The 26024-nt window shown below is 39.7% G+C and overlaps 1 protein-coding gene across 2 annotated transcripts in view; it reads right to left on the reverse strand.

Annotated features, from left to right (window-relative positions):
* Positions 1–5856: 5856 nt before the first annotated feature.
* GTF2A1 (general transcription factor IIA subunit 1) overlaps positions 5857–26024 on the reverse strand; it is a 35386-nt gene continuing 15218 nt past the window's right edge. For both annotated transcript variants that reach the window (XM_073349349.1, XM_073349348.1), the window contains exons 5-9: positions 23843–23918; positions 20163–20296; positions 19396–19713; positions 15081–15170; positions 5857–10455 (exon numbers count right to left, since the gene is read on the reverse strand). In XM_073349349.1, coding sequence (XP_073205450.1) covers positions 10348–10455; positions 15081–15170; positions 19396–19713; positions 20163–20296; positions 23843–23918 — 726 coding nt within the window. In that variant the 3' untranslated portion in view covers positions 5857–10347. The remainder of the gene's footprint in view (positions 10456–15080; positions 15171–19395; positions 19714–20162; positions 20297–23842; positions 23919–26024) is intronic.

The raw sequence follows: 26024 nt of genomic DNA on the forward strand, positions 1-26024 counted from the left end.
AAAGTGGATGGGAACCTGGGAGGCAGTGACCATGAGATGGTCGAGTTCAGGATCCTGACACAAGGAAGAAAGGAGAGCAGCAGAATACGGACCCCGGACTTCAGAAAAGCAGACTTTGACAACCTCAGGGAACTGATGCGCAGGATCCCCTGGGAGAATAACATGAGGGGGGAAAGAAGTCCAGGAGAGCTGGCTGCATTTTAAAGAATCCTTATTGAGGTTACAGGGACAAACCATCCTGACGTGTAGAAAGAATAGTAAATATGGCAGGCAACCAGCTTGGCTTAACAGTGAAATCCTTGCTGATCTTAAACACAAAAAAGAAGCTGACAAGAAGTGGAAGATTGGACAAATGACCAGGGAAGAATATAAAAATATTGCTCGGGCTTGCAGGAGTGAAATCAGGAAGACCAAATCACAACTGGAGTTGCAGCTAGCAAGAGATGTTAAGAGTAACAAGAAGTGTTTCTTCAGGTATGTTAGCAAGAAGAAGAAAGTCAAGGAAAGTGTGGGCCCCTTACTGAATGAGGGAGGCAACCTAGTGACAGAGGAAGTGGAAAAAGCTAATGTACTCAATGCTTTTTTTGCCTCTGTCTTCACAAACAAGGTCAGCTCCCAGACTACTGCACTCGGCAGCACAGCATGGGGAGGAGGTGACCAGCCCTCTGTGAAGAAAGAAGTGGTTCGGGACTATTTAGAAAAGCTGGACGTGCACAAGTCCATGGGGCCGGATGCGTTGCATCCGAGAGTGCTAAAGGAGTTGGCGGATGTGATTGCAGAGCCATTGGCCATTATCTTTGAAAACTCATGGCGATCGGGGGAGGTCCCGGACAACTGGAAAAAGGCTAATGTAGTACCCATCTTTAAAAAAGGGAAGGAGGAGGATCCTGGGAACTACAGGCCAGTCAGCCTCACCTCAGTCCCCGGAAAAATCATGGAGCAGGTCCTCAAGGAATCAATTCTGAAGCATTTAGAGGAGAGGAAAATGAGCAGGAACAGTCAGCATGGATTCACCAAGGGCAAGTCATGCCTGACTAATCTAATCGCCTTCTATGACGAGATAACTGGCTCTGTGGATGAGGGCAAAGCTTTTGACACGGTCTCCCACAGTATTCTTGACACCAAGTTAAAGAAGTATGGGCTGGATGAATGGATGATAAGGTGGATAGAAAGCTGGCTAGATTGTCGGGCTCAATGGGTAGTGATCAATGGCTCCATGTCTACTTGGCAGCCGGTATCAAGTGGAGTGCCCCAAGGGTCGGTCCTCAGACCGGTTTTGTTCAATATCTTCATAAATGATCTGGAGGATGGTGTGGATGGCACCCTCAGCAAGTTTGCAGATGACACTAAACTGGGAGGAGAGGTAGATACGCTGGAGGGTAGGGATAGGATATAGAGGGACCTAGACAAATTAGAGGATTGGGCCAAAAGAAATCTGATGAGGTTCAACAAGGACAAGTGCAGAGTCCTGCACTTAGGATGGAAGAATCCCATGCACCGCTACAGACTAGGGACCGAATAGCTCGGCAGCAGTTCTGCAGAAAAGGACCTAGGGGTTACAGTGGACGAGAAGCTAGATATGAGTCAACAGTGTGCCCTTGTTGCAAGAAGGCCAATGGCATTTTAAGTAGGGGCACTGCCAGCAGATTGAGGGACGTGATCGTTCCCCTCTATTTGACATTGGCAAGGCCTCATCTGGAGTACTGTGTCCAGTTTTGGGCCCCACACTACAAGAAGGATGTGGAAAAATTGGAAAACGTCCAGCGGAGGGCAACAAAAATTATTAGGGGCCTGGAACACGAGTTATGTGGAGAGGCTGAAGAAACTGGGATTGTTTAGTCTGCAGAAGAGAAGAATGAGGTGGGATTTGATAGCTGCTTTCAACTACCTGAAAGGAGGTTCCAAAGAGGATGGATCCAGACTATTCTCAGTGGTAGCGGATGACAGAATGAGGAGTAATGGTCTCAAGTTGCAGTGGGGGAGATTTAGGTTGGATATTAGGAAAAACCTTTTCACTAGGAGGAAAAAGAAAAGGAGGACTTGTGGCACCTTAGAGACTAACCAGTTTATTTGAGCATAAGCTTTCGTGAGCTTCTTTTTGCGAATACAGACTAACATGGCTGTTACTCTGAAACAGTTCACTAGGAGGGTGGTGAAACACTGGAATGGGTTACCTAGGGAGGTGGTGGAATCTCCTTCCTTAGAAGTTTTTAAGGTCAGGCTTGACAAAGCCCTGGCTGGGGTGATTTAGTTGGGGATTGGTCCTGCTTTGAGCAGGGGGTTGGACTAGATGACCTCCTGAGGTCCCTTCCAACCATGATATTCTATGATTCTATGATTGTAGATGATGGGCTGTTTGGGAGCTGATGACTCCCTACTTTATTATAGGGATTAGTAATTATGCTTCTGTACTAGCCTGTTTTTCCTTACACAGAAGCAGTCAGTAAAGATAAACCAAGGCTGTCATTTTAGTAGCACAAGCCTTGTAGTCTCAGACTTAAGGTCCTTCTCTTTCAGAACATGAGACTCAAACTCACTATCTCAGATCAAGCTTACAGGTTGGAGCATAGATTGTTTTCCACCTTATGAGACTGGGTTATTTTTATTATGGCTGATAACTATCTTCTCTTCTTCCTTCTCTTCTCTCAAAGGGAAAAAGAACAAAGGGTTGATCCATTAAATAATGTTTAAAGCAGAAGCTGATGGGAGAGTTAGCCCTTACAGAGCTACAGCCTGGCCTGCAAGTGCAAGTTTTTACCATTCAGATTTCACTTTTCTTTCCTCAGCTGCTTCACCACTGTAGCTCCCCAGTATCCTAGGCCTTTGGACATATAACAGCAACATTAACACTGTTATAAAACAAGTAGTATAAATGACAGAAAAGATAATTAGGCTCAGCAACAGGTGTCTTTCTAATTTGCAACATCCAGCAGGAAGACTTCAGGGAAAGAATGTTCCTTTATCTATCATCTTTCTACCACCTCCACAGTGTATCCAGTTGCTCTTGGAGATGGGCTGAACCAGATGGGTAAGTATTATCCCATGAAATCCCAAAGCATATTCTATCCTACATTACTTCAACCTTCTGCCTTTCAAATCAGCAACAGCACAGTGAGAATAAATGCCTAAGATGAGAGTTGGCAGCACAGGCATTTTGCAAAAAGTCACCTGGAAGAACAAAACGTGTGAATTTTAACAAACATCACAGTATTTTACTTTTCCCTGTGACTGTGCACCAAAGTGCAGCTGAGAAGGAAGACTCTGGGGGCTGGGGGGTAGAATGGGAAGACAAAAACTTTCACCATTATAAAATCTTATCCTTCCTTACAAGGAAAGGTATTTGTTCAAGCTTTTTAATAATTTGTCACTATTTTCTGCACTCTCTCAAATTTTCAGCATACTTTTTTAAAACATGAACGCCAGAAACATACACTTCTACATACACTACATAGTAATGTTCTCTTGGCTTCACCAACACTGTGTTCCTGTTTATACATCCAAGGATCATTAGTTCTTTTTGCCAAAGCATTCCATTAGGTGCTCATCTTCAGTTGCTCGTCCACTGTGACCAATAAATCCTTTTCCAAGTCCTTGCTTTCCAGGATACAGTCCCCCATTTTCTAGGTATTGGGTACATTCTTTGTTCCTAGATGTAATACTTAGGGCTGTCAATCACATTTAACTCACATGATTAACTCAAAAAAAATTAATCATGATTAAAAAAATCACAATTGCCATTTTAATTGCACTGTTAAACAATACCAATTGAAATTTATTAAATATCTTGGATGTTTTTGTACTTTTTCAAATATATTTATTTCAATTACAACACAGAGTACAACACAAAGTGTACAGTGCTCACTTTATATTTTTTTATTACAAATATCTGCACTGTAAAAATGATAAACAAAAGTGGTATTTTTCAGTTCACCTCATACAAGTATTGTAGTGTGATCTCTATCATGAAAATGCAACTTACAAATGTAGATTTTTTTGTTACATAATTGCACTCAAAAACAAAACAATGTAAAACTTTAGAGCCTACAAGTCCGCTCAATTCTACTTCTTGTTCAGCCAGTCGCTAAGACAAACAAGTTTGTTTATATTTACGGGAGATAATGCTGCCCACTTATTTAAAAAGTCACCAGAAAGTGGGAACAGGTGTTCACATGGCACTTTTGTAGCCGGCATTGCAATGTATTTACCTGCCAGATATGCTAAACATTCATATGCCCCTTCATGCTTCAGCCGCCATTCCAGAGAACATGCATCCATGCTGACGACGCTCGTTAAAAAAATGTGTTAATAAAATTTGTGACTGAACTCCTTGGGGGAGAATTGTATGTCTCTGGCTCTGTTTTACCTGCATTCTGCCATATGTTTCATGTTATAGTAGTCTCATATGATGACTCGGCACGTTGTTCATTTTAAGAACACTTTCACTGCAGATTTGACAAAATGCAAAGAAAGTCCAAATTGTGAGATTTGTAAAGATAGCTACAGCACTCGACCCAAGGTTTAAGCTCTAAAGTGCCTTCCAAAATCTGAGAGGGACAAGATGTGGAGAATTCTTTCAGATGTATTAAAAGAGCAACACACTGATGTGGAAACTACAGAACCCGAACCACCAAAAAAGAAAATCAACCTTCTACTGGTGGCATCTGACTCAGATTATGAAAATGAATGCATTGGTCCGCACTGCCTTGGATTGTTATTGATCAGAACCTGTCATCAGCCTGGACGCATGTCCTCTGGAATGGTGGATGAAGCATGAAGGGACATATGAATCTTTAGCGCATCTGGCATGTAAATATCTTGCGATGCTGGCTGCAACAGTGCCATGCAAATATCTGTTCTCACTTTCAGGTGACATTGTGAACAAGAAGCAGGCAGCACTATCTCCTTCAAATGTAAACAAACTTGTTTGTCTGAGCGATTGGCTGAACAAGAAATAGGACTGAGTGGACTTGTAGGCTCTACACTTTTACATTGTTTTATTTTTGAATGCAGTCAGGTTTTTTATATAATTCTACATTTGTAAGTTCAACTTTCATAATAAAGAGACTGCACTACAGTACTTGCATTAGGTGAATTGAAAAATACTATTTCTGTTTTTACAGTGCAAAATATTTGTAATCAAAAATAAAGTGAGCACTGTACACTCTGTATTCTGTGTTGTAATTGAAATCAATATATTTGAAAATGTACAAAACATCCAAAATATTTAAATGTTATTATTCCATTATTGTTTAACAGTGCAATTAATCATACAATTAATTTTTTTAATCACTTGACAGCCCTAGTAATACTGCTTTTGGAGTGGAGTCCTATCATCTAAAAATAAACTTAATGATGCTGATACAAGATAACAATTAGCCTTAAGAGACTTACATTTCACCAAGGACTAAAGATATGTCATCTGGTCAGGTTGGAAATACTGACTTCACTAGTGAAATGCATTTGCCAAAGCTAGATGCTTATGTTCAGAAAAAACTTTTGCATCCAAAGCTCATCTTGCATTTCCAGTTCTTCAGACTAAGTATCTAGGTGTACTGGGCTATTTTATTTGCTTTTTTCCTTCGCTAAAGGTCGTGGTGTAAGTCTTGCTTAGGTAACCAGCAAAAGAAGACTGTTAAATCTGAACCTCCAACCTCAAAATGAAAAGCTGACTTCTCATAACATTGTGAGCCATGTTAAATGGAAGAGACTATGCAGCAAGTTCACCTCAGTGATTAAAAGGGAAACACCTGTGTTTTTCTTGCTTTGAATTCACTATATTATGAAAATACTTAAAGAATCTTGTCCACGTTAAAACAATTGTGTATGTGTAACTATTTAATGCATCAGAAAATAGTAAATAAAATGGCAAGCTTATTTTTTAAATAACATCTTTAATTAAAGTTTTTGCAAAGGCAAAATATTAAACTTAAAATAGGTCTTAGTACATCAAAATACTAAGTTCTCTAATTGTATTCCAAGCATGGCCTTTGAAACATAATATCCTGTATATCACAGAAGAGCAACCTTGATCTGCAATTGTACAGAATGAATTTTACAAACATAATAAATATATTTACCCCCTTACACATAACAGTATATGTACAACAGCAGTTGACAATAGTAGCTCAGAACAGCAGAAAAGGACGTTCCCCTTCCCCATATTTTTATTAGTACCCTATGCACGCTGGAACAAGTGAACTTTGGATGGCTACACATGTAGCTAATCCAAAATAGTTCTTCCTGTTTAAAAAAGTTCCTTTTTGTCCTCAGTATCCAATCCAAACTAAATTTTAAAAAAGTGAACCACGAAAAAGAGTAGGCAACAGTAGCTTGATTTGCATGAAAAAAAGGCCTGGCTTGTACATATGCCCCAGACACTCAGAACAATAGGAAATCAAGACTAAAGACACAAATGTAACAACATACAAGTTTCCCCCGTCTTTTGTAACCACTAAACTCAAAATCTGAAACAACTTTGAATTAAATCTTTATAAAAAATTGCAAAGCTGTATAAGGCGACCCAATAAAAATCCACAGTGTGCAGTACCCTAAAGCCACAGGTCTAATTCTTAAACATTTTATTGCATCCTGCAAAACAACAAAAAAGGAACTTTTTCAAATGGAAGACAAACTTCAAAGTGAACTCTAGTGAAAAGGGTCTCATTTTTCTCCTGCATTGGAATAACAAAATTTTATCCTGGTAGCGTTTTATGGTGACATAATTGCTTTTGGGTATTAATGGATGATACAGTTACTTTCACAAAACAAAACTGAAACCCAGCAAAGTTTACTTACACTGCATTAAAAATAGAAAAAAACAAAAAACCACACTGATACAAAACTGTTAGATCACATTTAGTATGTTATTCGCTCTTTTCCAGCAACTGTGCTTTAGAACCAAATCTAATCCCTTAGAGAATAAACCTGCGACCACAATCTTTATACTTGTCATGATCTGTTGCTAGGAAAATACTCGGGTCAAAAAGCAGCTTGTAATTACAATGCAGGAAAAAGGTGGATGAAACCTCAGACATTTTGCCACTAACATTGGGGGAGGAGAGAATAAAGTTATAAATTTTATTTAAATAGTCCAATATAAAGTTCCTTATGTGACTAAGTCTCTATTATCTCCTTAGCAGACAACATATTTTTATTCCTTTTCAACTTTGATGTTTTTATTAAATGATTGCACACACTAAAAAGCCAATATAATTAGAGCTAAAATGTTTATTTATGACTGAAGCACTGCAGGACACCTACTGTCTCAGGAATCCAATAGACCTCGAGTATCATCATGCTGACAAAGCAGGAATATCTGCAAATTGAGAAGGCACAAGACTCCCAACTTTGTCCAGTTGCTCTGTAAATTTCCATTAGCCCTGAAGGTTAATATTTTAACCATGAAGTTATCGTCCCTATTTTTTCCATCTTAAAGTCAAAAAAGGTGCTCTGTTATCTGTGCAAATCTAAACATAAGCCCTCTTGAAACCGTTAATTGCCTTCATAATACTGAACTATTTAAATGAAAAATCTATTTTCTACTTTCAAGAAAAAAAATTAATAATTTAAAAACTATGAACATGGGAATCCCTTGCCCTCTGAAAGGAATGGAATCTAATGAAATGGTCTGTTCAATTACAACATTAAAACCATGATTAAAATTCAAGTACAATAATAAAATTAAGCAAACTACATTCTTACAGCAAGCTGCTACAATAAAATGAAATTAAAACATGCTTTCTGATTTAAAAAAGGAACACTTGACATAGCAATAAGAGCACAGTTTGGTATGTTTATATTTGACTGGCTTTCAGAAGATTTCACAGGTACTTGTATTAAAAGACCAAAACCCTCATCTGCCAAGCATACCATAATTAATTTGCAAGACACTGTGCATGTACAGATGGTTTCTAAACGTCCTTCGAGAAACTAAATTTAAGTCATCTTTAAAGCTGTGGTATCCCTTAAAATAAATAAAAAGGCTATGCAATGTCTGCTCTAAACATGTGGGTGAAGAACCCTATATGTAAGAAGAGACTAAATATCTTGTACAGTAATCTGGGTTCCAGTAGTATAAACAGGAATCTGTAGCTAAAGGGGTTTCATTGGTTGATTTGTGCACTATATGGGATTTGTTCTAAGTCCATATTTAAGTAATTTGAAAGGCTATGAATCTACTCGTGATAGCCATCAACATTACTCAAAGATACACAAGATAAGCAAGGGTAATAATTAGTTGATAAGTAATTGATTTCATTGTAATCACATATGCTTTAAAAGTATAGTGGCACATTAAAAAAAAAACCCACAAAATTTCTGCTTTGTACAGAGAAAAAGAAAACGCCACTCAGCATGAGATACCTTGAAGTCCAGAGCCAAATTTGCATCCTAAATGAGTAGAGCATTAATTACCTATGAGTTAGTAACACCAGAAACTGAACTTTAATGACATTTACAATGTATGCAGATCAGGTGGTTTACTAATAAACATATGGCTCTACATGTGAATTAAGGACAATTTCGTTCTATTTAGTGACACCACAGGTGCAAAAACATATGTAACTGCTCAGATTTCTTCCTTGCAATGTGCTGTGCATTTCCTGTAAACTACTGAGACTATGAATGCATTTGGAGATCAGTAACGAAAGACAGGTAAGGGAGACAGAAGGCAGTTAATATACAGTGCTGATTAAATACACTTGTGATTTCATTAAAAACTATTTTAAAAGTTTCATTTTGCAAGAACAAAAGCCAAGAAGTAGTGGGTAAAGTTTCTGCTTCTGCAGTTCTCCCTAATTTGAGTTACATTTGACTTCCTCTGCCTTCTTTTCATTGCTTTTCAGGTAGCTAGTAAGAACATTAAGTTGTAATGGGGAACCACATAAAGCATGCTCACTCCTTCGTTGGAAATGTCTGATCTAGAATTCCAATTCCCTCTTCTCTGCTGCAGCAGGAACTCCATTCCTGAAAGCCTGATTGCAAGCAGAACCATCACATGAAGAAACGGTGTGTTTGCCCTTACCAGCAAAAGCTTTTTGCTATTCATGACATGTCATTTTCAGACAAGTGAAATTATGTTAGGGTTTAGCATATGTGATGACCTAATTTTTGCATTACCAAGACACACACTATTTTAATTTTTTGCTTACATTACTCTAACAAAATTAACTATTTCCTCATTGATGCTTTCTTTTAAAAGGAACAAAAACAAAAACCACCAAAATTGCATGTCACTTGGAGATTTTAAACAGGTTCCCTGCAATACATCTTAACTTGTCAATAAGAATATACTTTAAAATTACAGGGTATTTTACCATTAAGCTCTATTTCCTGATTAGCAGAACTTCAGGTAAGGTATAAATGGCTATATATATACTAAAGTATATATATATATACTTTCCCTTATCCAGTTTAGCCATTCCTGTAGTATTTGTCCAACAGTATTCATGGATGCCTGGGCTGTAAATGTAGTAAGTGGTTGGAGGAATGCATAAACTAAGAGATCAAAATACCTGGAGTTTTCATTTGCAAGGTCTCCAAGACACTGATCTTTTAAAGAAGTGAAGGAAAGCTACCACAGAGTCCTCTGAGCTCCGTGAGGCTGAACCACTTCAAATGCCAAGAATGTTTTTAAAAATAAAGTAAGTGGTTTGAGTTTTCAGAAGGAGCTACAGGTGCTCAGCACTTTTGAAAAGAGTCATTCATGTCAAATTGAAATGGCTCGAAAATACAAGTAATCATTTTACATTTTGTAACTGCTAGGAATGAAAATTTGTTTATGGGAGAAGAATTGAGAAAATTAACTGTAGTTAAAATTATACATGACTATAGCAGAATTAAAAATATTTTTGTTATACAAGATAATTAAAATGTATCACCTTAATTCTTACTCTTCTGTACAAAGCCTGCACACCGTTCAAACAATATTCTGACCACCCTCACTACCAAAAGGAAGTGTTCAAAACAAAGATTTGTACACACATAAGCATTGTCAGACTACGAGTATATCAAAAGGGGAGAGTTCCTTCAGTTCAGTGGAAGAAATTTTAAAACCTTAACCCAAGGGGAGGAACAGGGAGACAAAGCCTTACATGCTAATTACCAGCTGCAGGTACCTGTATATAGAATTGATAATTAAGGTATCCCAGACAATGCTAGCTGCTACAGTCCCATGGCTTGCCCATTTGAAGTAGTGTCTATGTTGCCACGCTCTACCTTTGTTGCGGTAGTTTTGTTGGTACTGTTCTTTTCTGATGTGCAGACGTAAGTTTTGGTTGAAGTTTATGTCCAAGTCTCAACCTTTCTGATTTTTCTTTTTTTCTAGTTTTTTGTTTTGTCTTAAAAACTTCACCATTCTGCATCTCCAATGGCTTTGGAAAATACATAATCTCTTCCATTGAGATTCATTATGCCATCTTTGAGGTGAAACTTCCACTTGTTTTTACTTCTATGGATCTAAAAAACAAAATATACATACTGAAATAGTACTCTGTATCAGAAACAAGTAGCAAATTCAGGACTAAACTGACAAGTTAGGAAAAGAAAATCCAGATAATGATTGGTCACATAACTGATCATTATGTATGCATGGAGATCTAAACCCAGGATCTGACCTAAAAAAAGTGTTATTGCACATCTGGCAACATTTGTGGCTCATTTTCTAGCCAAGGGCAAGTTCCCACAGGAGCCATAAATAAACCCTGTATCCATAGTAATTGTGAAATCCAAGGCACATAACACATTTTATGTAGAGAGAGGAAGGTAATTTAATCTTTATCCATCTCTAACATGAATTAATACCCTTTTCCTGTTGGAACTGGGAATGTAGAAATCCATGTGGAAGCAGCACAATTCCAGCTTTTACTCACTATATTGAAGAGGTAGGAGACAATTTGTCTGACCAGCCCTGGATGAAAGAGGTGAATGAGGCAGCAATACAGCTCTGACCCTTTACCATCATTTGTTTAACCCCGCTTCTGCGTACAACCCACCTTGCTTGCAGATCTCTGGCAGAAAAAGAGGAGGAAAGTGAAATAGGCCTAATACAAGGTTGGAACTTGCTTCTCCCTGCCGCAGCGCTGCAGCTAAGGTCAGAAACACCGGAGCTGGATTTCTCCGGATGTAAAAGAGAGGGAGCCACCAGACTAGTGTTCTCTCTGAAGGGCCCTCAGCTTTGGAGGCTGCTGCTCTCCTTGGTCTGAGTGGTCAGAGTTAACTGACCTCCATGACACACTGCTAGACTTATCTATTTACTCAGGCTTTTGAAGAGGAAGGGCCTCGATAGGAGCTGCTGTTTGTGGTGGTGGATAGTTTTGTTCTGTCCTAAGAAGAGTTTTACAGTAGAACCTCAGAGTTATTAACATCTCAGGAATGGAGGTTGTTCTTAACTCTGAAATGCTCCTAACTCTGAATAAAACATTATGGTTGTTCTTTTAGAAGTTTACAACTGAACATTGACTTAATACAGCTTTGATATTTTACTATGAAGAAAAATGCTGTTTTCCCTTTATTTTTTAGTAGTTTATCTTTAAAATAGTACTGTACTGTATTTGCTTTTTTTGTCTGTGCTGCTGCTTGATTATGTACTTCCAGTTCCAAATGAAATGTGCAGTTGACTGGTCAGTTCATAACTCTGCTGTTTGTAACTCTGAGGTTCTACTGTATTGGGAGTGCCTGATTAGTTTGCTTTTATTTTAGGTTTTTGGGTTTTTTTAAAGTTATGTCAATTGTAAGCTCTCTGTCCGGGGCCTTCTTTTCATCATGTATAGCAATGGTTTTCAACCAAGGGTCCAGGGCCCCCTAGGGAGGGTCTGCCAGTTTCAGGGAGTCTGCCAAACAGGACCAGCATTAGACTCTCTAGGGTCTGGGGCAGAAAGTCAAAGCATCACAGCATGGGGCTGAAGCCCGGAGCCTTGCCACCTGGGACTGAAGGAGAAGCCTGCAAAACTTAGCTTTGCGGTGCCCCCTGCTTGCTATCCCTTAACGCCAGCCCTGGCTTTTATATGCAGAAAACCAGATGTTGTGACACAGGTGGGCCGTGGAGTTTTTATAGCATGTCAGGGGCCTCAAAGAAAAAGGAGGGGAACCCCTGATGTATAGCATGCCTTGACCTGATTCTTTACAGAGGCTTCCAGGTGCTAATAGGATACAAATAAGGGGAGATTTTCAAAGACAAGTGGGAGCTGGGTGCCTGACTGGCCTTTGTGCCTTAGAAAAAAGTCTTCCCCTTAGTAAACAGTAACAACAACAAAAAGACAACTAAGGCAAAAGTAGTCTAAAATAAAAATAGAATGAACTGGACTCTCCAAGAGAAACTAGTAACTATGGACACCAGTAAAAAAAAGGTTTTCAAAACGAGTCACTAGGTGAATTTAATTATCAACTGAATCACAAAAAATTGAACACCCGGCCGTTCCCAGAATACAGTAAGAACAGTACAACTAAAAGAACTGATCATTCAATTCTGGCTGCAAGCTACACGAACTATACATTTATTTCTTGTATACTTTGACTTGATTAATTAAATATGCCCACACAAAGGATATCTGGTATCTTGTAAAAATTTGATTAAAATGATATGTTCTACTGCAGGCCTATTTTCATCCCAGATATTTAAGTGTACAGTCACTTGCCAAACTGTACCATGCAAGTGGGCTTAGCCACATGTATCTTAAAAGGTAAAAATTACATTAATTGCCCAACTAGCTCAACATACATACATAGTAATTTTAGGGATAAATAGGCTTTTCATCATTCATTCAAAATACTTTACCCATCAACACAGTAAATGAGAGAACACCTGAACACACAATTTTCCAGATTCACAGCTGCCCAAAGGATTTTTTTCTTTGACAAAAGTAATGTAAGAGAAAGCGTGTCAAGCTCTGAGTAGTGAATATACAAGACCCCCAGAGTTTCTCTCTCACGCAAATAGCTTAGCTTGTCACTATCCTCCACAAAAGGAAAGTGAAGTTTCCACGTTTTCAAAGAGTCCAGTGTTTACTACTTGCCAGGTAGAGGAGCTTATTTTACTTGGCAGACTTTCTGGTGGATTCTGTTAGTATGTTAACACAAGATTAGCCAAAAATCATTAAAGATGACAGCTGAAGTGAAATGCACCAGACTGAAATGTCAGCAGGTAAATTTGTGGAAACCTGCTTGGCCAAGTTATGAGAATTTGCATTCTAGTCTAATTAAGTGTGCCCCATCCTCTGAAGAATCTAATAAAGCTATCCAAACCAGTAGTTCACCTGTGAAATTGTTAAACGGCGCAGTACCAAAACTGGAACATATCTAGTAGACCCACACTGCTGAGAAGATTAAGCACAAACCTACTTCAAAACACCAGAAAATATAGGAACAAAATTCAACCAGCCTATCTACCCTCATATTGAATCTGCACTTAGAGCAGGGTCTAGGGTTTGGATGTAAATGAACATTACAACTTCAGGCGTTTTTCCTGTTTTTTGGAAAGTCTAAATTTTTTTTTCATTCAAGTTTCAGTTCTTTGCACTGTAAAAAGGGCCTTTTTCATGTAATCAATACACTGTGGTCCTATGAATCCAGTCTTCAGCCAAACAACAAAGGAGGGAAATCCACCTGAACATCTCACCACTGCTAGCCTGCACTGAGTTTGGGGTTTTCTGATTCTACATCTTTTGATTTTTTTCTTTTTATTTGTCCAATCTCATATTTCCAGTCCAAGGCTCTTAAAAAAAGCTAGCCACTATACAGGAACCTAGTTACCCAGGGGATTGCTAGCTGAATATAGAAAAGAAAGGCTGTGTGTTGTGATTTCCAATCCAGGGTTATAGCAGCCAAAGACTGTTCTCTTCGGACGGCTGTTTAGTCTCTTGTCTCAGTAGACAACTGTCCACATCATACAAAACCCTCCATACCTGGCATCAACTGATACCCAGACTTGCTCTCATAAATATAAAGGGAAGGGTAAACACCTTTAAATTCCTCCTGGCCAGAGGAAAAACCCTTTCACTTGTAAAGGGTTAAGAAGCTAGGATAACCTCGCTGGCACCTGACCAAAATGACCAATGAGGAGACAAGATACTTTCAAAAGCTGGGGAGAGGGAGAAACAAAACTCTCTCTCTCTCTCTCTCTCTCTCTGTGATGCTTTTGCCGGGGACAGAACAGGAATGGTCTTAGAACTTAGTAAGTAATCTAGCTAGATGTGTGTTAGATTCTGTTTGTTTAAATGGCTGAGAAAATAAGCTGTGCAGAATGGAATGGATATTCCTGTTTTTGTGTCTTTTTGTAACTTAAGGTTTTGCCTAGAGGGATTCTCTATGTTTTGAATCTAATTACCCTGTAAGGTATTTCCCATCCTGATTTTACAGAGGTGATTCTTTTTATTTTTTCTTCTATTAAAATTCTTCTTCTAAGAACCTGATTGCTTTTTCATTGTTCTTAAGATCCAAGGGTTTGGGTCTGTGGTCACCTATGCAAATTGGTGAGGATTTTTATCAAACCTTCCCCAGGAAAGGGGGTGTAAGATTTGGCAGGAATTTTTTGGGGGAAAGATGTTTCCAAATGGACTCTTTCTTAATAATAATACCGGTTAGACGTTTGGTGGTGGCAGCGAAAGTCCAAGGGAAAAAGGTAAAATAGTTTGTACTTTGGGGAAGTTTTAACCTAAGCTGGTAAAAGTAAGCTTAGAAGGTTTTCATGCAGGTCCCCACATCTGTACCCTAGACTTCAGCGTGGGGAAGGAACCTTGACACTGGCCAACCCGAAGAAGTGATCCTTTTTCAAGCACACTGGTAAGATAGTCTGGAAGAAAAAGAAGTTCAACCACTAATTTTAACTGAGCCTTGCTTATAACAGAGTTTTGAGACGCAAGTAGACACACAAGTTGGAAATAATAGAAAACATAGTTAATTTCACATGTTAAAATAGAATACAAAAACATTATACAATATCAGATCACACTAAATATTAAGACATTTATATAGCCCCATGTATACACACACACAAATACAGCTTAAATTCATGATTTGATGGGAAGCAGAGAAACAGGAACAAATAAACGTGACATTCAGAAAAATTCTGTTTTTAGAGATTTTACCTTATCATACTGACATACGACAACATTCTCTGTATCAAACAGCTCTTGTCCTTCCTCATCACTCACATCATCTTCACTATTAAGGGGCTCCTAAAAGAAACATTTGAAAATAGTTTATGATAAACTGACTCCCATCTATTAAGATTATAGATATTTTGATCTTTTGCATGAAAATAAACTCTGGTTATAACATGAATGAGGGTTTCAGTGTGGGGAGAACGAGGCTTTGAGGTAAAAACTTGATGTGCCTGTCACAATTACAGGGCTAGCTTGACATCTGTCCCCCTCTTCTAGTCTCTCTAGAGTGCACCACCTCACTTGTCAGGGTGCCTTTACCCATCTTTGATTGACAGTTTGCAATTCTCCCACTCCCAGACTATGCCTGGGCTACCGTATCCTACATACGAACTGTTCTTACCTAATTGGTCTGATTGAGTTTGGGCACCTGTATTTTTTCCCTTTAGGAGTCAAGTGACCAGTGGTGAATATAATGAGCAGAAAGCCTTCTTAAACCAAAAGTATTGTTTATTTTACCAACTGGAACAAAGCTTTTAAGAAAGAAATAGCCTACCTGCATGTTTATCTTGCCCAAAAGCTACCCATTCCCTGATGGTAACCTAGGCAGGCCTAGCATCTCCAGATACCCCAGCAGATACCTGTGTCTCAGTCTGGCTCCCCGACAACAACCCCTCTGCTATAGTTCTTTTGTTCCTCTGTGTTTCTGGGCTTTAAGCCCTTCTGGTTAAAACCAGCCCTCTAGACTCAGCAGGAGATTATACAAGAGTCCGCAGAACCAATGTTTCTGACATGGTCCCTTAACAACTGTAGTGGTTGCTGAGGGGTGGCTTATGTTGAACCATTCTTTTTCTTCCTGCCTGTGTTAATCAGACAGATTCCTGTTCAGCTAAACCAATGCAGTCATACAGTAAATACCCCAATAACCAGTACATTATCCCGTATTCATAAATTATCCCAGGGCAGCTCCAAATGTTACTGTGCCCAAGTCCCATTTTCCAAAATGACTTTGGCATTTGCCTATACTGAGAACACTCCAGCGACGTTTCAATGGGTTTTTATAATCGTATGTAAACAGCATATGTTTTAAATCACTAGTTGATAGATCACTACAGAAAACATGAAACATCCTTTTCCTAAAAAAGTCTCATGCAGTCCCTCGCCATTGCTTTCTCATTATATGGGTTAATTATAAGAGGCACTGGGGCAAGGCAAGTTTAAATCCCCATCAACCATGATATTAGCTCTTGATTAGCTGGTATACTATTATTTTCAATCCAAGAAGGAAAACACGCTTCTTTGTACCAGAGGATGCCCTACCTCCTCCACCCTCACAGATGGTGGGTGTATTAAAGTGACCTACCTGATGCACAGAACTGGAAGTAGTTCCTTATAAAGCAGGTTGATAACAGTGAAAAGAGGAGGCTAGAGCAACATGTTGCTGATAAGATCTCTGGCCTGCTGATGGTTATATTTAATAAATCTTGTAATATAAGTGAAATTCCAGAAGACTGGAACAATGCTAATATTTTGCCAATATTAAAAAAAGGCAATCAGGATAACCCAGGTAACTATACTCCAGGGAGCCTGACATGAATCCTGGGAATGGAAACACTGATACAGGAGTCAATTGATAAAGAATTAAAAGACAGGAACATAATTCATGCCAGTCAACAAGGATTTATGGAAAACAGTTCTTGTCAAACAAAGCTGATTTCATTCTTTGGTGAGATTAGGCGTATGGTTGACAGGGTAGATAAAAATAAATGATTAAAAAAAAATCTTTAAATTCGATTTTTTTTTTAATAAAAACGAAGGGAAAAATCCTGTCTAAAGATGGTTTTAATTAGGATACATTATAAAGATATTTCATCATGGAAGAGGGATTATAAATTCTACTTCTATAGTGTGAGACAATATATTCATGTAATGTTTAAGAAAAGTTTTGTAAATGAGTTCCAATAGTTCATGGATTAGGGACCCAATCTTACGGGGTTTCACAGGCTTTTGTATAGATTACTTAGGTTAATCTTTGTATCTACCCAATGAGACTCAGTGCTCAGTCTCGAAGATACCATCAGATATGTTTAGTTTTGCAGTTCTCAAACTGTAGATTTGCATCTCCAGAGGTAACATGCTTGTTAACAGCAAAATTTTTTTAAAATAAATAAATATATAGAAGTGAGAAACAACAGACCTCAACTCTATTTTCCCTCTGCAAATTTGTGTACACAGAGTCAATTCCTTACCTCTCTTTAAAAGTGCAAAGTTTCAAAAAGTTCAATGAATAGAAGATTGTTTGGGGCAGAATAGATCTGGACAAGGAGAAAAAGTCTGGAGATAAATGTGGGAAGTGAGGGACATATGCTTCTTCTGTTAAAATATTATATGTTTTCTGTTGAAGAAAAAAATCCAGACTACATAACATTGTTGTTTTAGTTAAATAAAACAATTTAAATGTCCGTCTGGTGATCTCCTCCTAATACAGCATGGCAAGAAAATGCTCCAAATATTAATGATTAACCTATTGAATTGGAGATATTTATAAGTCATTGGGAGGTGAACTATCTGCTTCAATTACCTTTGGTAAATGAAATAATCAAACAATCATTTTCTCATATAGCTGTAAAACTAATCTGAAAAGTTTTCAATATAAATCACTGTTTCAAAACATATAGTGTGTACCTTCTAAATATGAAACCTACATCTACCTCTGAATTGTGAAGAATATGTATTAAGGTTATAACAACCAACAGGAATGCACTTTTATGTAGAAAACCATGATTAAATTGAGTATTCCTGGCTAGTGATTTAAATCAAATCCACCCTGATGGTTGATATAGGTAACTGTAGATGTACTACAAAACTTTTGAAAGGCATTTGACTTAGCACTGTATGACATTCTGATTTAAAAGTTAACACTGTACAATATTAATAGAGCACACATTAAATGGATAAACAACCAGGCAAGTAAGAGATCTCAAAAAATAGCTGTCAATGGGAAATCATCACTGAGTGGGGGTAGTGGGGTTCAGCAGCCCAGTGCTATTTGACATTTTCATTAGTGATTTAGAAGGAAATATAAAGTTACTGCTGTTAAACACTGCAGACAAAGACTGGCAGAGTGGTAAAGACAAAGACATTGCAGACAAAGATTGGCAGACTGGGTAATCACACAGCACAATCTGGATCATTTGGTAAGCTGAGTCCATTCAAAGAAAATGTGTTTTATGAAAGACAGGTGCAAAGTTATGCATTTAGGAATAAAGAATATAGGCTGTACCTGCAGATGAGGGACTCTATCCTGGGAAGCAATGACTCTGAAAAGAATTTAGGGGTAACAGTGGACAAGCAACTGAGCACAAGCACCCAGTACAAAGCTGTGGCAAAAAGGGCTAATGCAATCCTTGGAGGTATAAAGAGAGGAAAGCAGAAGTGGGGGAGGGGATTTTACCTCTGTATATAACAGCAACGAGACTGATACTGGAATGCTTTTTAAAAGGATGTTGAAAAAGTGGATTGGGGCACAGAAAAGAATGATAAAAATGATTTGAGCTCAAGAGAAAATACCTTTAAATCTCCTGCCACATGAGCTCAATCGGTTTAGTTTATCAAAAAGAAGAGTGAAAGGTGTCTTGATTACAGAGCCTAAGTACCTTCATAGAGAGAAAATAAAGGTATTGAAGAGCTCTTATCTAGCAGACAAAGGCATAAAAAGAACTAACAACTGAACGTTAAAGCCAAACAAAATTCAAATTAGAAGTTATGCAAAACTTTTTAATAGCAATGGTGATTAACCAGTGGAACAAGAGAAATGACTGAATCTCCATCTTTTGGCCTCTTCATATTAAGACTGGATGCCACTTGCGACTTGATTCTGGGCCCTACTATTTCTTTTATAATCTCTTCTTTCCTGAAGAGGTTTATGAAACCGTTTGCAATAGTTTAATTTAAATACATAGAAGTGCTACTTTGGTGCAGCTGCACTGCTGAGGCACATCTGTGAAAACGCTCTATGCCGACAGGAGAGAACTCTCCCATCTGCATAATTATTCCACCTCCGTGAGAGGCAACATAACTTCAGTATAGACTGCACTTAGGTTGCTGTAACTTGCGTCCCTCGGTGTGTGTGTGTGTGGCTTTTTCACACCCCCAAGTGACGTAAGTTATATCAACATAAGCGGTAGTGTATACCTGCCCAAGGTCACAGACACGCAAAAATCTATCAAATGAAAATGGAAGTTCAACATTAAAGTCTCAATATTTTCTAATCTTTTAGAAACATTTTATCAAATTTTACCTCTTCAACCTGGCCATCTTCACCTCCATCTTTTTCTTTGTCTTCCTCTTCATCATCATCATAATCTTCTTCCTCATCTTCTTCTTCTTCAGATGATGTGTCTCCAGCTCCATCAACTTGGAGTACAAGTGGTGCTTGCGGTTGTGCCTGTTGCTGTGGTTGCTGCTGACTGGCAGCAGTAATCTGTGCTTGTGCCGGTGTAGGAGCTGCCACTGTTGTGGGTATGACCTGTGTTTTGTTCCCTGTAAATAGGATTTGCTGCGGCTGAATAATCACTCCTGTCTGCTGGGAGATCCCTCCAGGGATAGGAGCCAAAACCTGAAAAAAGGATTTTATATTAGCAATCGTGCATACACAATACTAACAGAGCAATTACTTACCAAAAACATTTGAAACCTGTCACTTCTTTATACTACTTCAAGGAACACAGTCACAAACATAGTTATCAAACACAGAAAAGTAAACAACGATTTTTATAATTTCACTTTTAATATTGTGATAACTTTAAAAAAAATTGGTAACACTGGATGCAGATCAGGTAGGAAGATCCTGCACAGAAGCCAAAGATATGGAATTTCTAAGGCATCAAATAAGTTTTTAAAATCCCCATTTCTTTATGCAACTGTCAATTTTTCAGAGCCATTACTGGCATGCAATTCAAACAAAAGAACACATACCCTTGTACTTAAATATGCAAACTACTGGAAAACCTTCCTACCAGGTTAGTTTTAAGTATGAGCCCACTTATTCAAAATGTCCCTCTTTACCTGCTGTATAACAGGAGCTTGTACACCACCAGGCTGCATCTGTGGTATAACCTGTTGCTGTAGAACCACTGGCTGCTGTTGCTGAATGATATACTGAGCTCCATTTGCAGTTCTAACTACCTGCAGGATCTGGCCTGCAATGAAAACAGAACCACTTAAAATGTAAAAATCCACACCTAAAATTATCATCTCTTTCAAAGTTGGTCACCTGGAAAAAGACTGAGCATAATTAAGGTAGAAAGTTCATCTTACACTTCCACCAATAACAGGTTGAGAATTTTTATTATTTTTAATACTTTAAACATGGCACACATCTACAGCTTCAAAACAACAAGTCTTTAAAACCCAACCATATGTTTACAAGGGGCATAATGCAAGAGTAGTTTAGAAAAGAGTCAACAGGCAGGTTGCTAACAGGTGATACAAGGTCTCACATGAGGCCAAAGATTAACTCACTATAAAGCAGCACAGCAATCTTCTGAATATTCATTCCCTACATATGAAGAGTGTATTTCATGTTTTTGCAAGTTCCCTGTTTAAAAGGACAGAAGCCAATAATATAGATATACACAAAGAAACTACACTTTCTATCCTATTGTGTAGGCTTCGATCCGCTGTTAAACGGACTCTGTATTCCAGCATTGAGTACATTTCAGTGTTGGGAAACTATGTTTTTCTTTTTAACAAAACATGTGAAAAGTCCAAGCATTTTTTCCACTGAGTTTACTAATTTCACTGACTGCTCTAAAGGATAGCTAATTCTTTAATTTCTGTCCTCTGACAAGGCCAAGATGAGGCCAGTAGAAGAACAACTCCTTCTATAGGATTTTAGAAATTTGATAAAATCCATTCCACTTTTTTTGGGGGGTGGTGGTGGTGAGGGAATAATATTTTTACCTTAAAAGATGATCAGTCGCACTGTGTAGAATACCGTTTTTTGCATATATGGCAAACAATACTGTAAAATATAGTTGTCTCTCTTGCTATTCTACAGTTTCCCAGTTTCACCACCTTTACTATGCTTGACAGAAAAACAGATACACGGGAGATAAAATTTGCTGAACCGTTACTGGGACAAACAAAAGGTATAAGAAGGCAGTTATGAGTGGCTTTTTATACTAGGCCTTTACTCCAAAAGAAAACAATTTCAAAGATTCTTCTCCTCTGCATCTCCCCCACAAAAGCACCATGACTGTGAGCACTAAAAGCTGTTTCGGACAGAAAACACGTTTTCACAATTTAGATTGGTCTTTTTACATGATAAAACTACTGGATTTGTTTTCGAACAAAAAAACCAATTTTCCCAGCCATTTTTTACTTCCTGGTTGCTTTCGAGTTGTCCCTTGCAGACCTCATCAGGGCTGTTAGACAGCGTTGTGATGTGAATATTCTAAGCTTACATTCTTAAATTTACTCCTAACATTTGGAGTAAGGAGACAGCTTTAGACAAGGGCACTAATGGGTAAAGAAGAGCTTGAGCCCTTGGTCCTTGACTGTTTTGGAATGGGCTGCTAGGAATGGGGTTTCATGTGCCAGGAGTCAGAGGGGCAAATGCTCAGAGGGGGAGCAATTCAAACTCGGTATATACTTAAACTCTATATTTGGCTTTTATTATAGTTACCCGCTCACATTTTTAAAGGTGACTGAGGAAAATGCAAACTAACTGTGCCTGCCCTTTGGAATAAATCCACAGCACAGGGGATTTATAGATAGGATCAATACTGCAATCTAAGTACAGGCAACCAGACTATCATGATGCCAAAACCGATGAACTTTGCAAGTGGAGAACAAACTCTGAAGCAAAAAATATTTAAACTGTTTTTCAGAAATATCCTTATGCTCCGTAGATAAAAGCCTAGCAAGGACAGATTAGTACTCAGAAAAGAGGGCTAAGTTCCAGAGGCAAGAAAGATCCACTAACTTCATTTATTTTTCTTTATAAAATGTCAGCATCAACTACTTTAAGTAACAGTTTATTATGTCTGTTCACTTTCATCTTCCTTTTCCCTGTCTCTAATGCCACTTTCAGTTATTTAGGTTCTTGCATGTCCCTGATCTCCATAATATCTAAACTACTTTTCTTTCCATGTATTATGTCTTTTTTTCTTTTCAGTCTGACTGTTGTGTAATTCTCTTTCTCCATCCCTCCTTTCCGTGATACAGTTTCTCTTTATCCCCATCTCTATAGTCTCTCTTTCATTACCCATGGCACAGTCCTACCACCTTATCCCTAATTCACAGAGCACATGCAATAGTTCCATGTTTCATCTCATTACAGCAGAGAAGCGTGTAAAGATGGTCACCAGCTCTGTGCAATAGATATAAAGTTGCAGACAAGACATACCCCAGCTTCAACTCTTCCACTTTCTTATCAGAAAGACAAAGGAGGAACTGAAGTGATATCCAGATGACCCTCACCTCCATCATCTCCTGCTAAGAATAGGTTTAGCTCCCTGACTCCATCTAAAGCATAAACTCAGTGGTCAGGATCTACATCTGCAAAGAACCCAACCTTGGGAACACAATCTCCCTAGGAATCCGTGCCCTTTCTCCTTCCACATCCATTTGAGAAAACACTATAGGTACGACTGTGTATCTCTCACTGAGGCCACAGACTCCGGTGCTGGCTATGGGGCTGCCTGAACAGTTTGGGTGTGTGGGAATGAGCTAGGGGCAGGGGTGCGGGGTGGCACTTACCTCACAGTGGGGGACTCCCTAGCTCCCACCACCATGTCCCTGTAGCTCCGAGGCAGAGGGGCCAGGGGACTCCATGCGCTGTCCACCTCTGCAGGTCCCACCCCCGCAGCTCCCATTGGCTGTGGAGCCGGCGCTTGTGGTGGAAACAGTGAGCGGAGAGCCGCTGGCTGCCCTTCCCCCTAGGAGCTGCAGGGACATGCAGAGCTGGGTAGGGAGCCCGACAGCCCTGCCAACCCTCCCCCCAAGCACCAGCGGGGGTCCCGGGCCATGCACCGCTGCTCGCCCCCTCCCAGCACCAGTGGGGTCTCAGGCCACCCGCTGAAGCACCCACAGTGCTTCCAGACTGTGCCCCCCCTCCCTCCCCCCAAGTTTTAGTTAGGGGTATATAGTAAAAGTCATGGACAGGTCATGGCCAATGAATTTTTGTTTACTGTCCGTGACCTGTCCACGACTTTTAATAAAAATACCTGTGACTAAAACGTAGTCTTAACTATAGGGCAGCACTTCATAGGTGGAGAAAGATTGCTGGCAACGACATAAATAATTTGTGATTGATCCTATGGTATACACTTGTTTTCCTGTAAAACTAAGAGAGGAATTTTTTCCTTGTATTAAGATCTGAAAGTTTCACCTCTGCTCTGAATCAGATTTCTACACCGTTATAAACCTCAACCTTCCCATTTCAGGCAAACTTCCATTAAACATAGCAGTCTTTAAAGCCGTCTCTTAATATAATGTATATATTTTCAAATAGTAAACAGCTGAAAAACAATACCTTTCAAAATGTATTAAATAAAATCTTTTAAAGTTTTATGGTGGTAAAGTAGCACTGTAATACATATAGCTCAAGAACTGTATGGTAAATTCCCTTTACTACAAAACTCCTTCCTGATTTTTAAATGTTTCACATGAAATGTAAAAAATTACAATCATTTGCAAATCAAATAGCTTGTCTATAATCCATTTAATGTTAAGGTAATTACCTGAATTTGTAAGTATCTGCTGAACAGGAGTAACACCAGCAGGCAAAGCCAAGGTAGCTGCAGTGGCAGCCGCACTCTGAAAGACAAGAAACCTGTTTTTAACAGCCAGCATTACTGCCAATGCTTTGCATCATGGCACACTAGCTGAGGATTAAAGAATAAGCATCTGTTGAGGTGAAGTAGGACAAATGTACACAATCACCATAGCTTCTATGGTGAACCAACATTTACTCATAAGCAAGTTTCCGTGATGTTAAAAGGAAGACGACTAATAGTATAATGTGCATATATTAGCTATCATAGAAGTGAAATCTTTCTGATTTCTATTTGCCTGCTTTGATGGGCTCCCTTCATTCTATGTGCATCACAAGTCAACTCGATTCTGCTTTATTTCCAGGTTTGCCAGAAAAGCTCTGGGAATAAGTTTTGCTCATCTGTGCTCCCTCTGCTGGCCAGCTGTTGGGTAGCGGAGCATAACACTAATAAAAAGACCCTGGTAGCTTCGCTCCTTTTTTTTTTTTTTTAAACCAAAAATCTGATCATTCTCTAAATTATTTAAAAAAGCAAATGAGGGAGATTTTTAAAGTCAAAATTGGAGTTTGGCAACTACTGTTTGTGCCTTGATCTTTCTCTTAGAAAATAAGGCTTAAGTAGACAGTGTATATGATTCTTCTAATAAGTGATCTTATTTTAGTCTTAGAAAAACAAGATGTGAAACAGTATTTAAAAAATTAGGACTCTACTCCCAGCTCTCCGAGTTAAAGTTAACCAGCCTCTCTGAATATGTTATCTGACTAATAGAAAAGAAAAAAACTCAAGGCTTAAAGTGAATTGTTCAAATCCTGGAATAATGCCAATATCAAGGGTAAAAGAAAGTAAGTTCCTATGAGTTACATCTGAGACGGGGTGGCCAACCTGTGGTTCTGGAGCTACATGCGGTTCCTTGTATAGGCACTGACTCTGGGGTTGGAGCGAAAGGCACAAACTTTCCAGTGTGCTGGGGGGTGCTCACTGCTCAACCCCTGGCTCTGCCACAGGCCCTGCCCCCACTCCACCCCTTCCTGACCTCTCCCTTGAGTCTGCTTTGCCCTCATTCCGCCCTCCCCCCCCCCCGCGTGCCAGGAAACAGCTGATCAGTGGGGCTGCCAGCTAGTGGGAAGTGCTGGTAGCAGGGGGGGGGGGGGGGGAGGAGGTGATGGGGGGCTACTAACGTATTACTGTGGCTCTTTGGCAATGTACATTGGTAAATTCCAGCTCTTTCTCAGGCTCAGGTTGGCCACCCCGATCTGAGACAAAATATCTGATCAAAGAAGTTTAATCACCTGATAATTGACACCATACTCAATGAATATAGTGAAATGATTTCTGTTTTCTAGGCAAAATCATTTCGTAGAATAGCTCATGTGTGATCTTTTCCTGGATCATCTATGATAAGTTTAAGCTAAAAACAGTGGCACCAGAACTTGGGGCGGGAGAGGGGCACGCAAAGGCCCTCCCACTTTTCACTGGGGCGGATCACGCCCCCTTACCCTCTTCTTCCCACCAAGGCCCTACCCCACCCACCAGGCCAGCATGGAGCCCTGCCAGGGAGCCTGGGCAGCTGTGGCGAACTCTCCACCTGCCCGGAGTGCGGGGCGGCTGAGAGCAGTCCCCAGCCTGTGTTCTCACTCCCTGCCCAGCCAAACACAGGTGGAGGATCCACAACTCCGCGCCGACTCCCCATGCGACTCTCCCTGACCTGGCTCCGACCAGGGGGAGCATCAAAGCCGCAGCCCAGCCAGACACAGTAAGAGCCATGCGGGCTACTGTGAGGAGCCGCAGCGCAGGCCCAGGGCAAGTGGAGGGTCTGCCGCGGCTTCCCACAGCTGCCTGCCCAGCTCTTATCATGGCTGTGCTGCGGCTCCAAGGGCCTCCCCCCACCAGCCAAAGCTGGGTTGGGCAGAGCTGCGTGGGCAGCTGTGTGGAGCCTGGGTCCTTCCACCTGCCCTGTGTGAGTAGCCCTCGGAGTGGAGGCACGGGCAGGGGCTACTTCCCCCTCACCTCCTGGATGGGGTGAGGAGGGCTCACTGGCCCTGCTCTGGCTTGGTCAGGGGGGACTCAGTCTCCCGACCCCCCCATTTTTGGGAGGGCTCCGGCACCCTTGGCTAAAATATTGTCAAGTAAAATGTACAGAATCACGGAA

Source organism: Lepidochelys kempii, chromosome 6, assembly GCF_965140265.1.
Source record: "Lepidochelys kempii isolate rLepKem1 chromosome 6, rLepKem1.hap2, whole genome shotgun sequence".
NCBI lineage: Eukaryota > Metazoa > Chordata > Testudines > Cheloniidae > Lepidochelys > Lepidochelys kempii.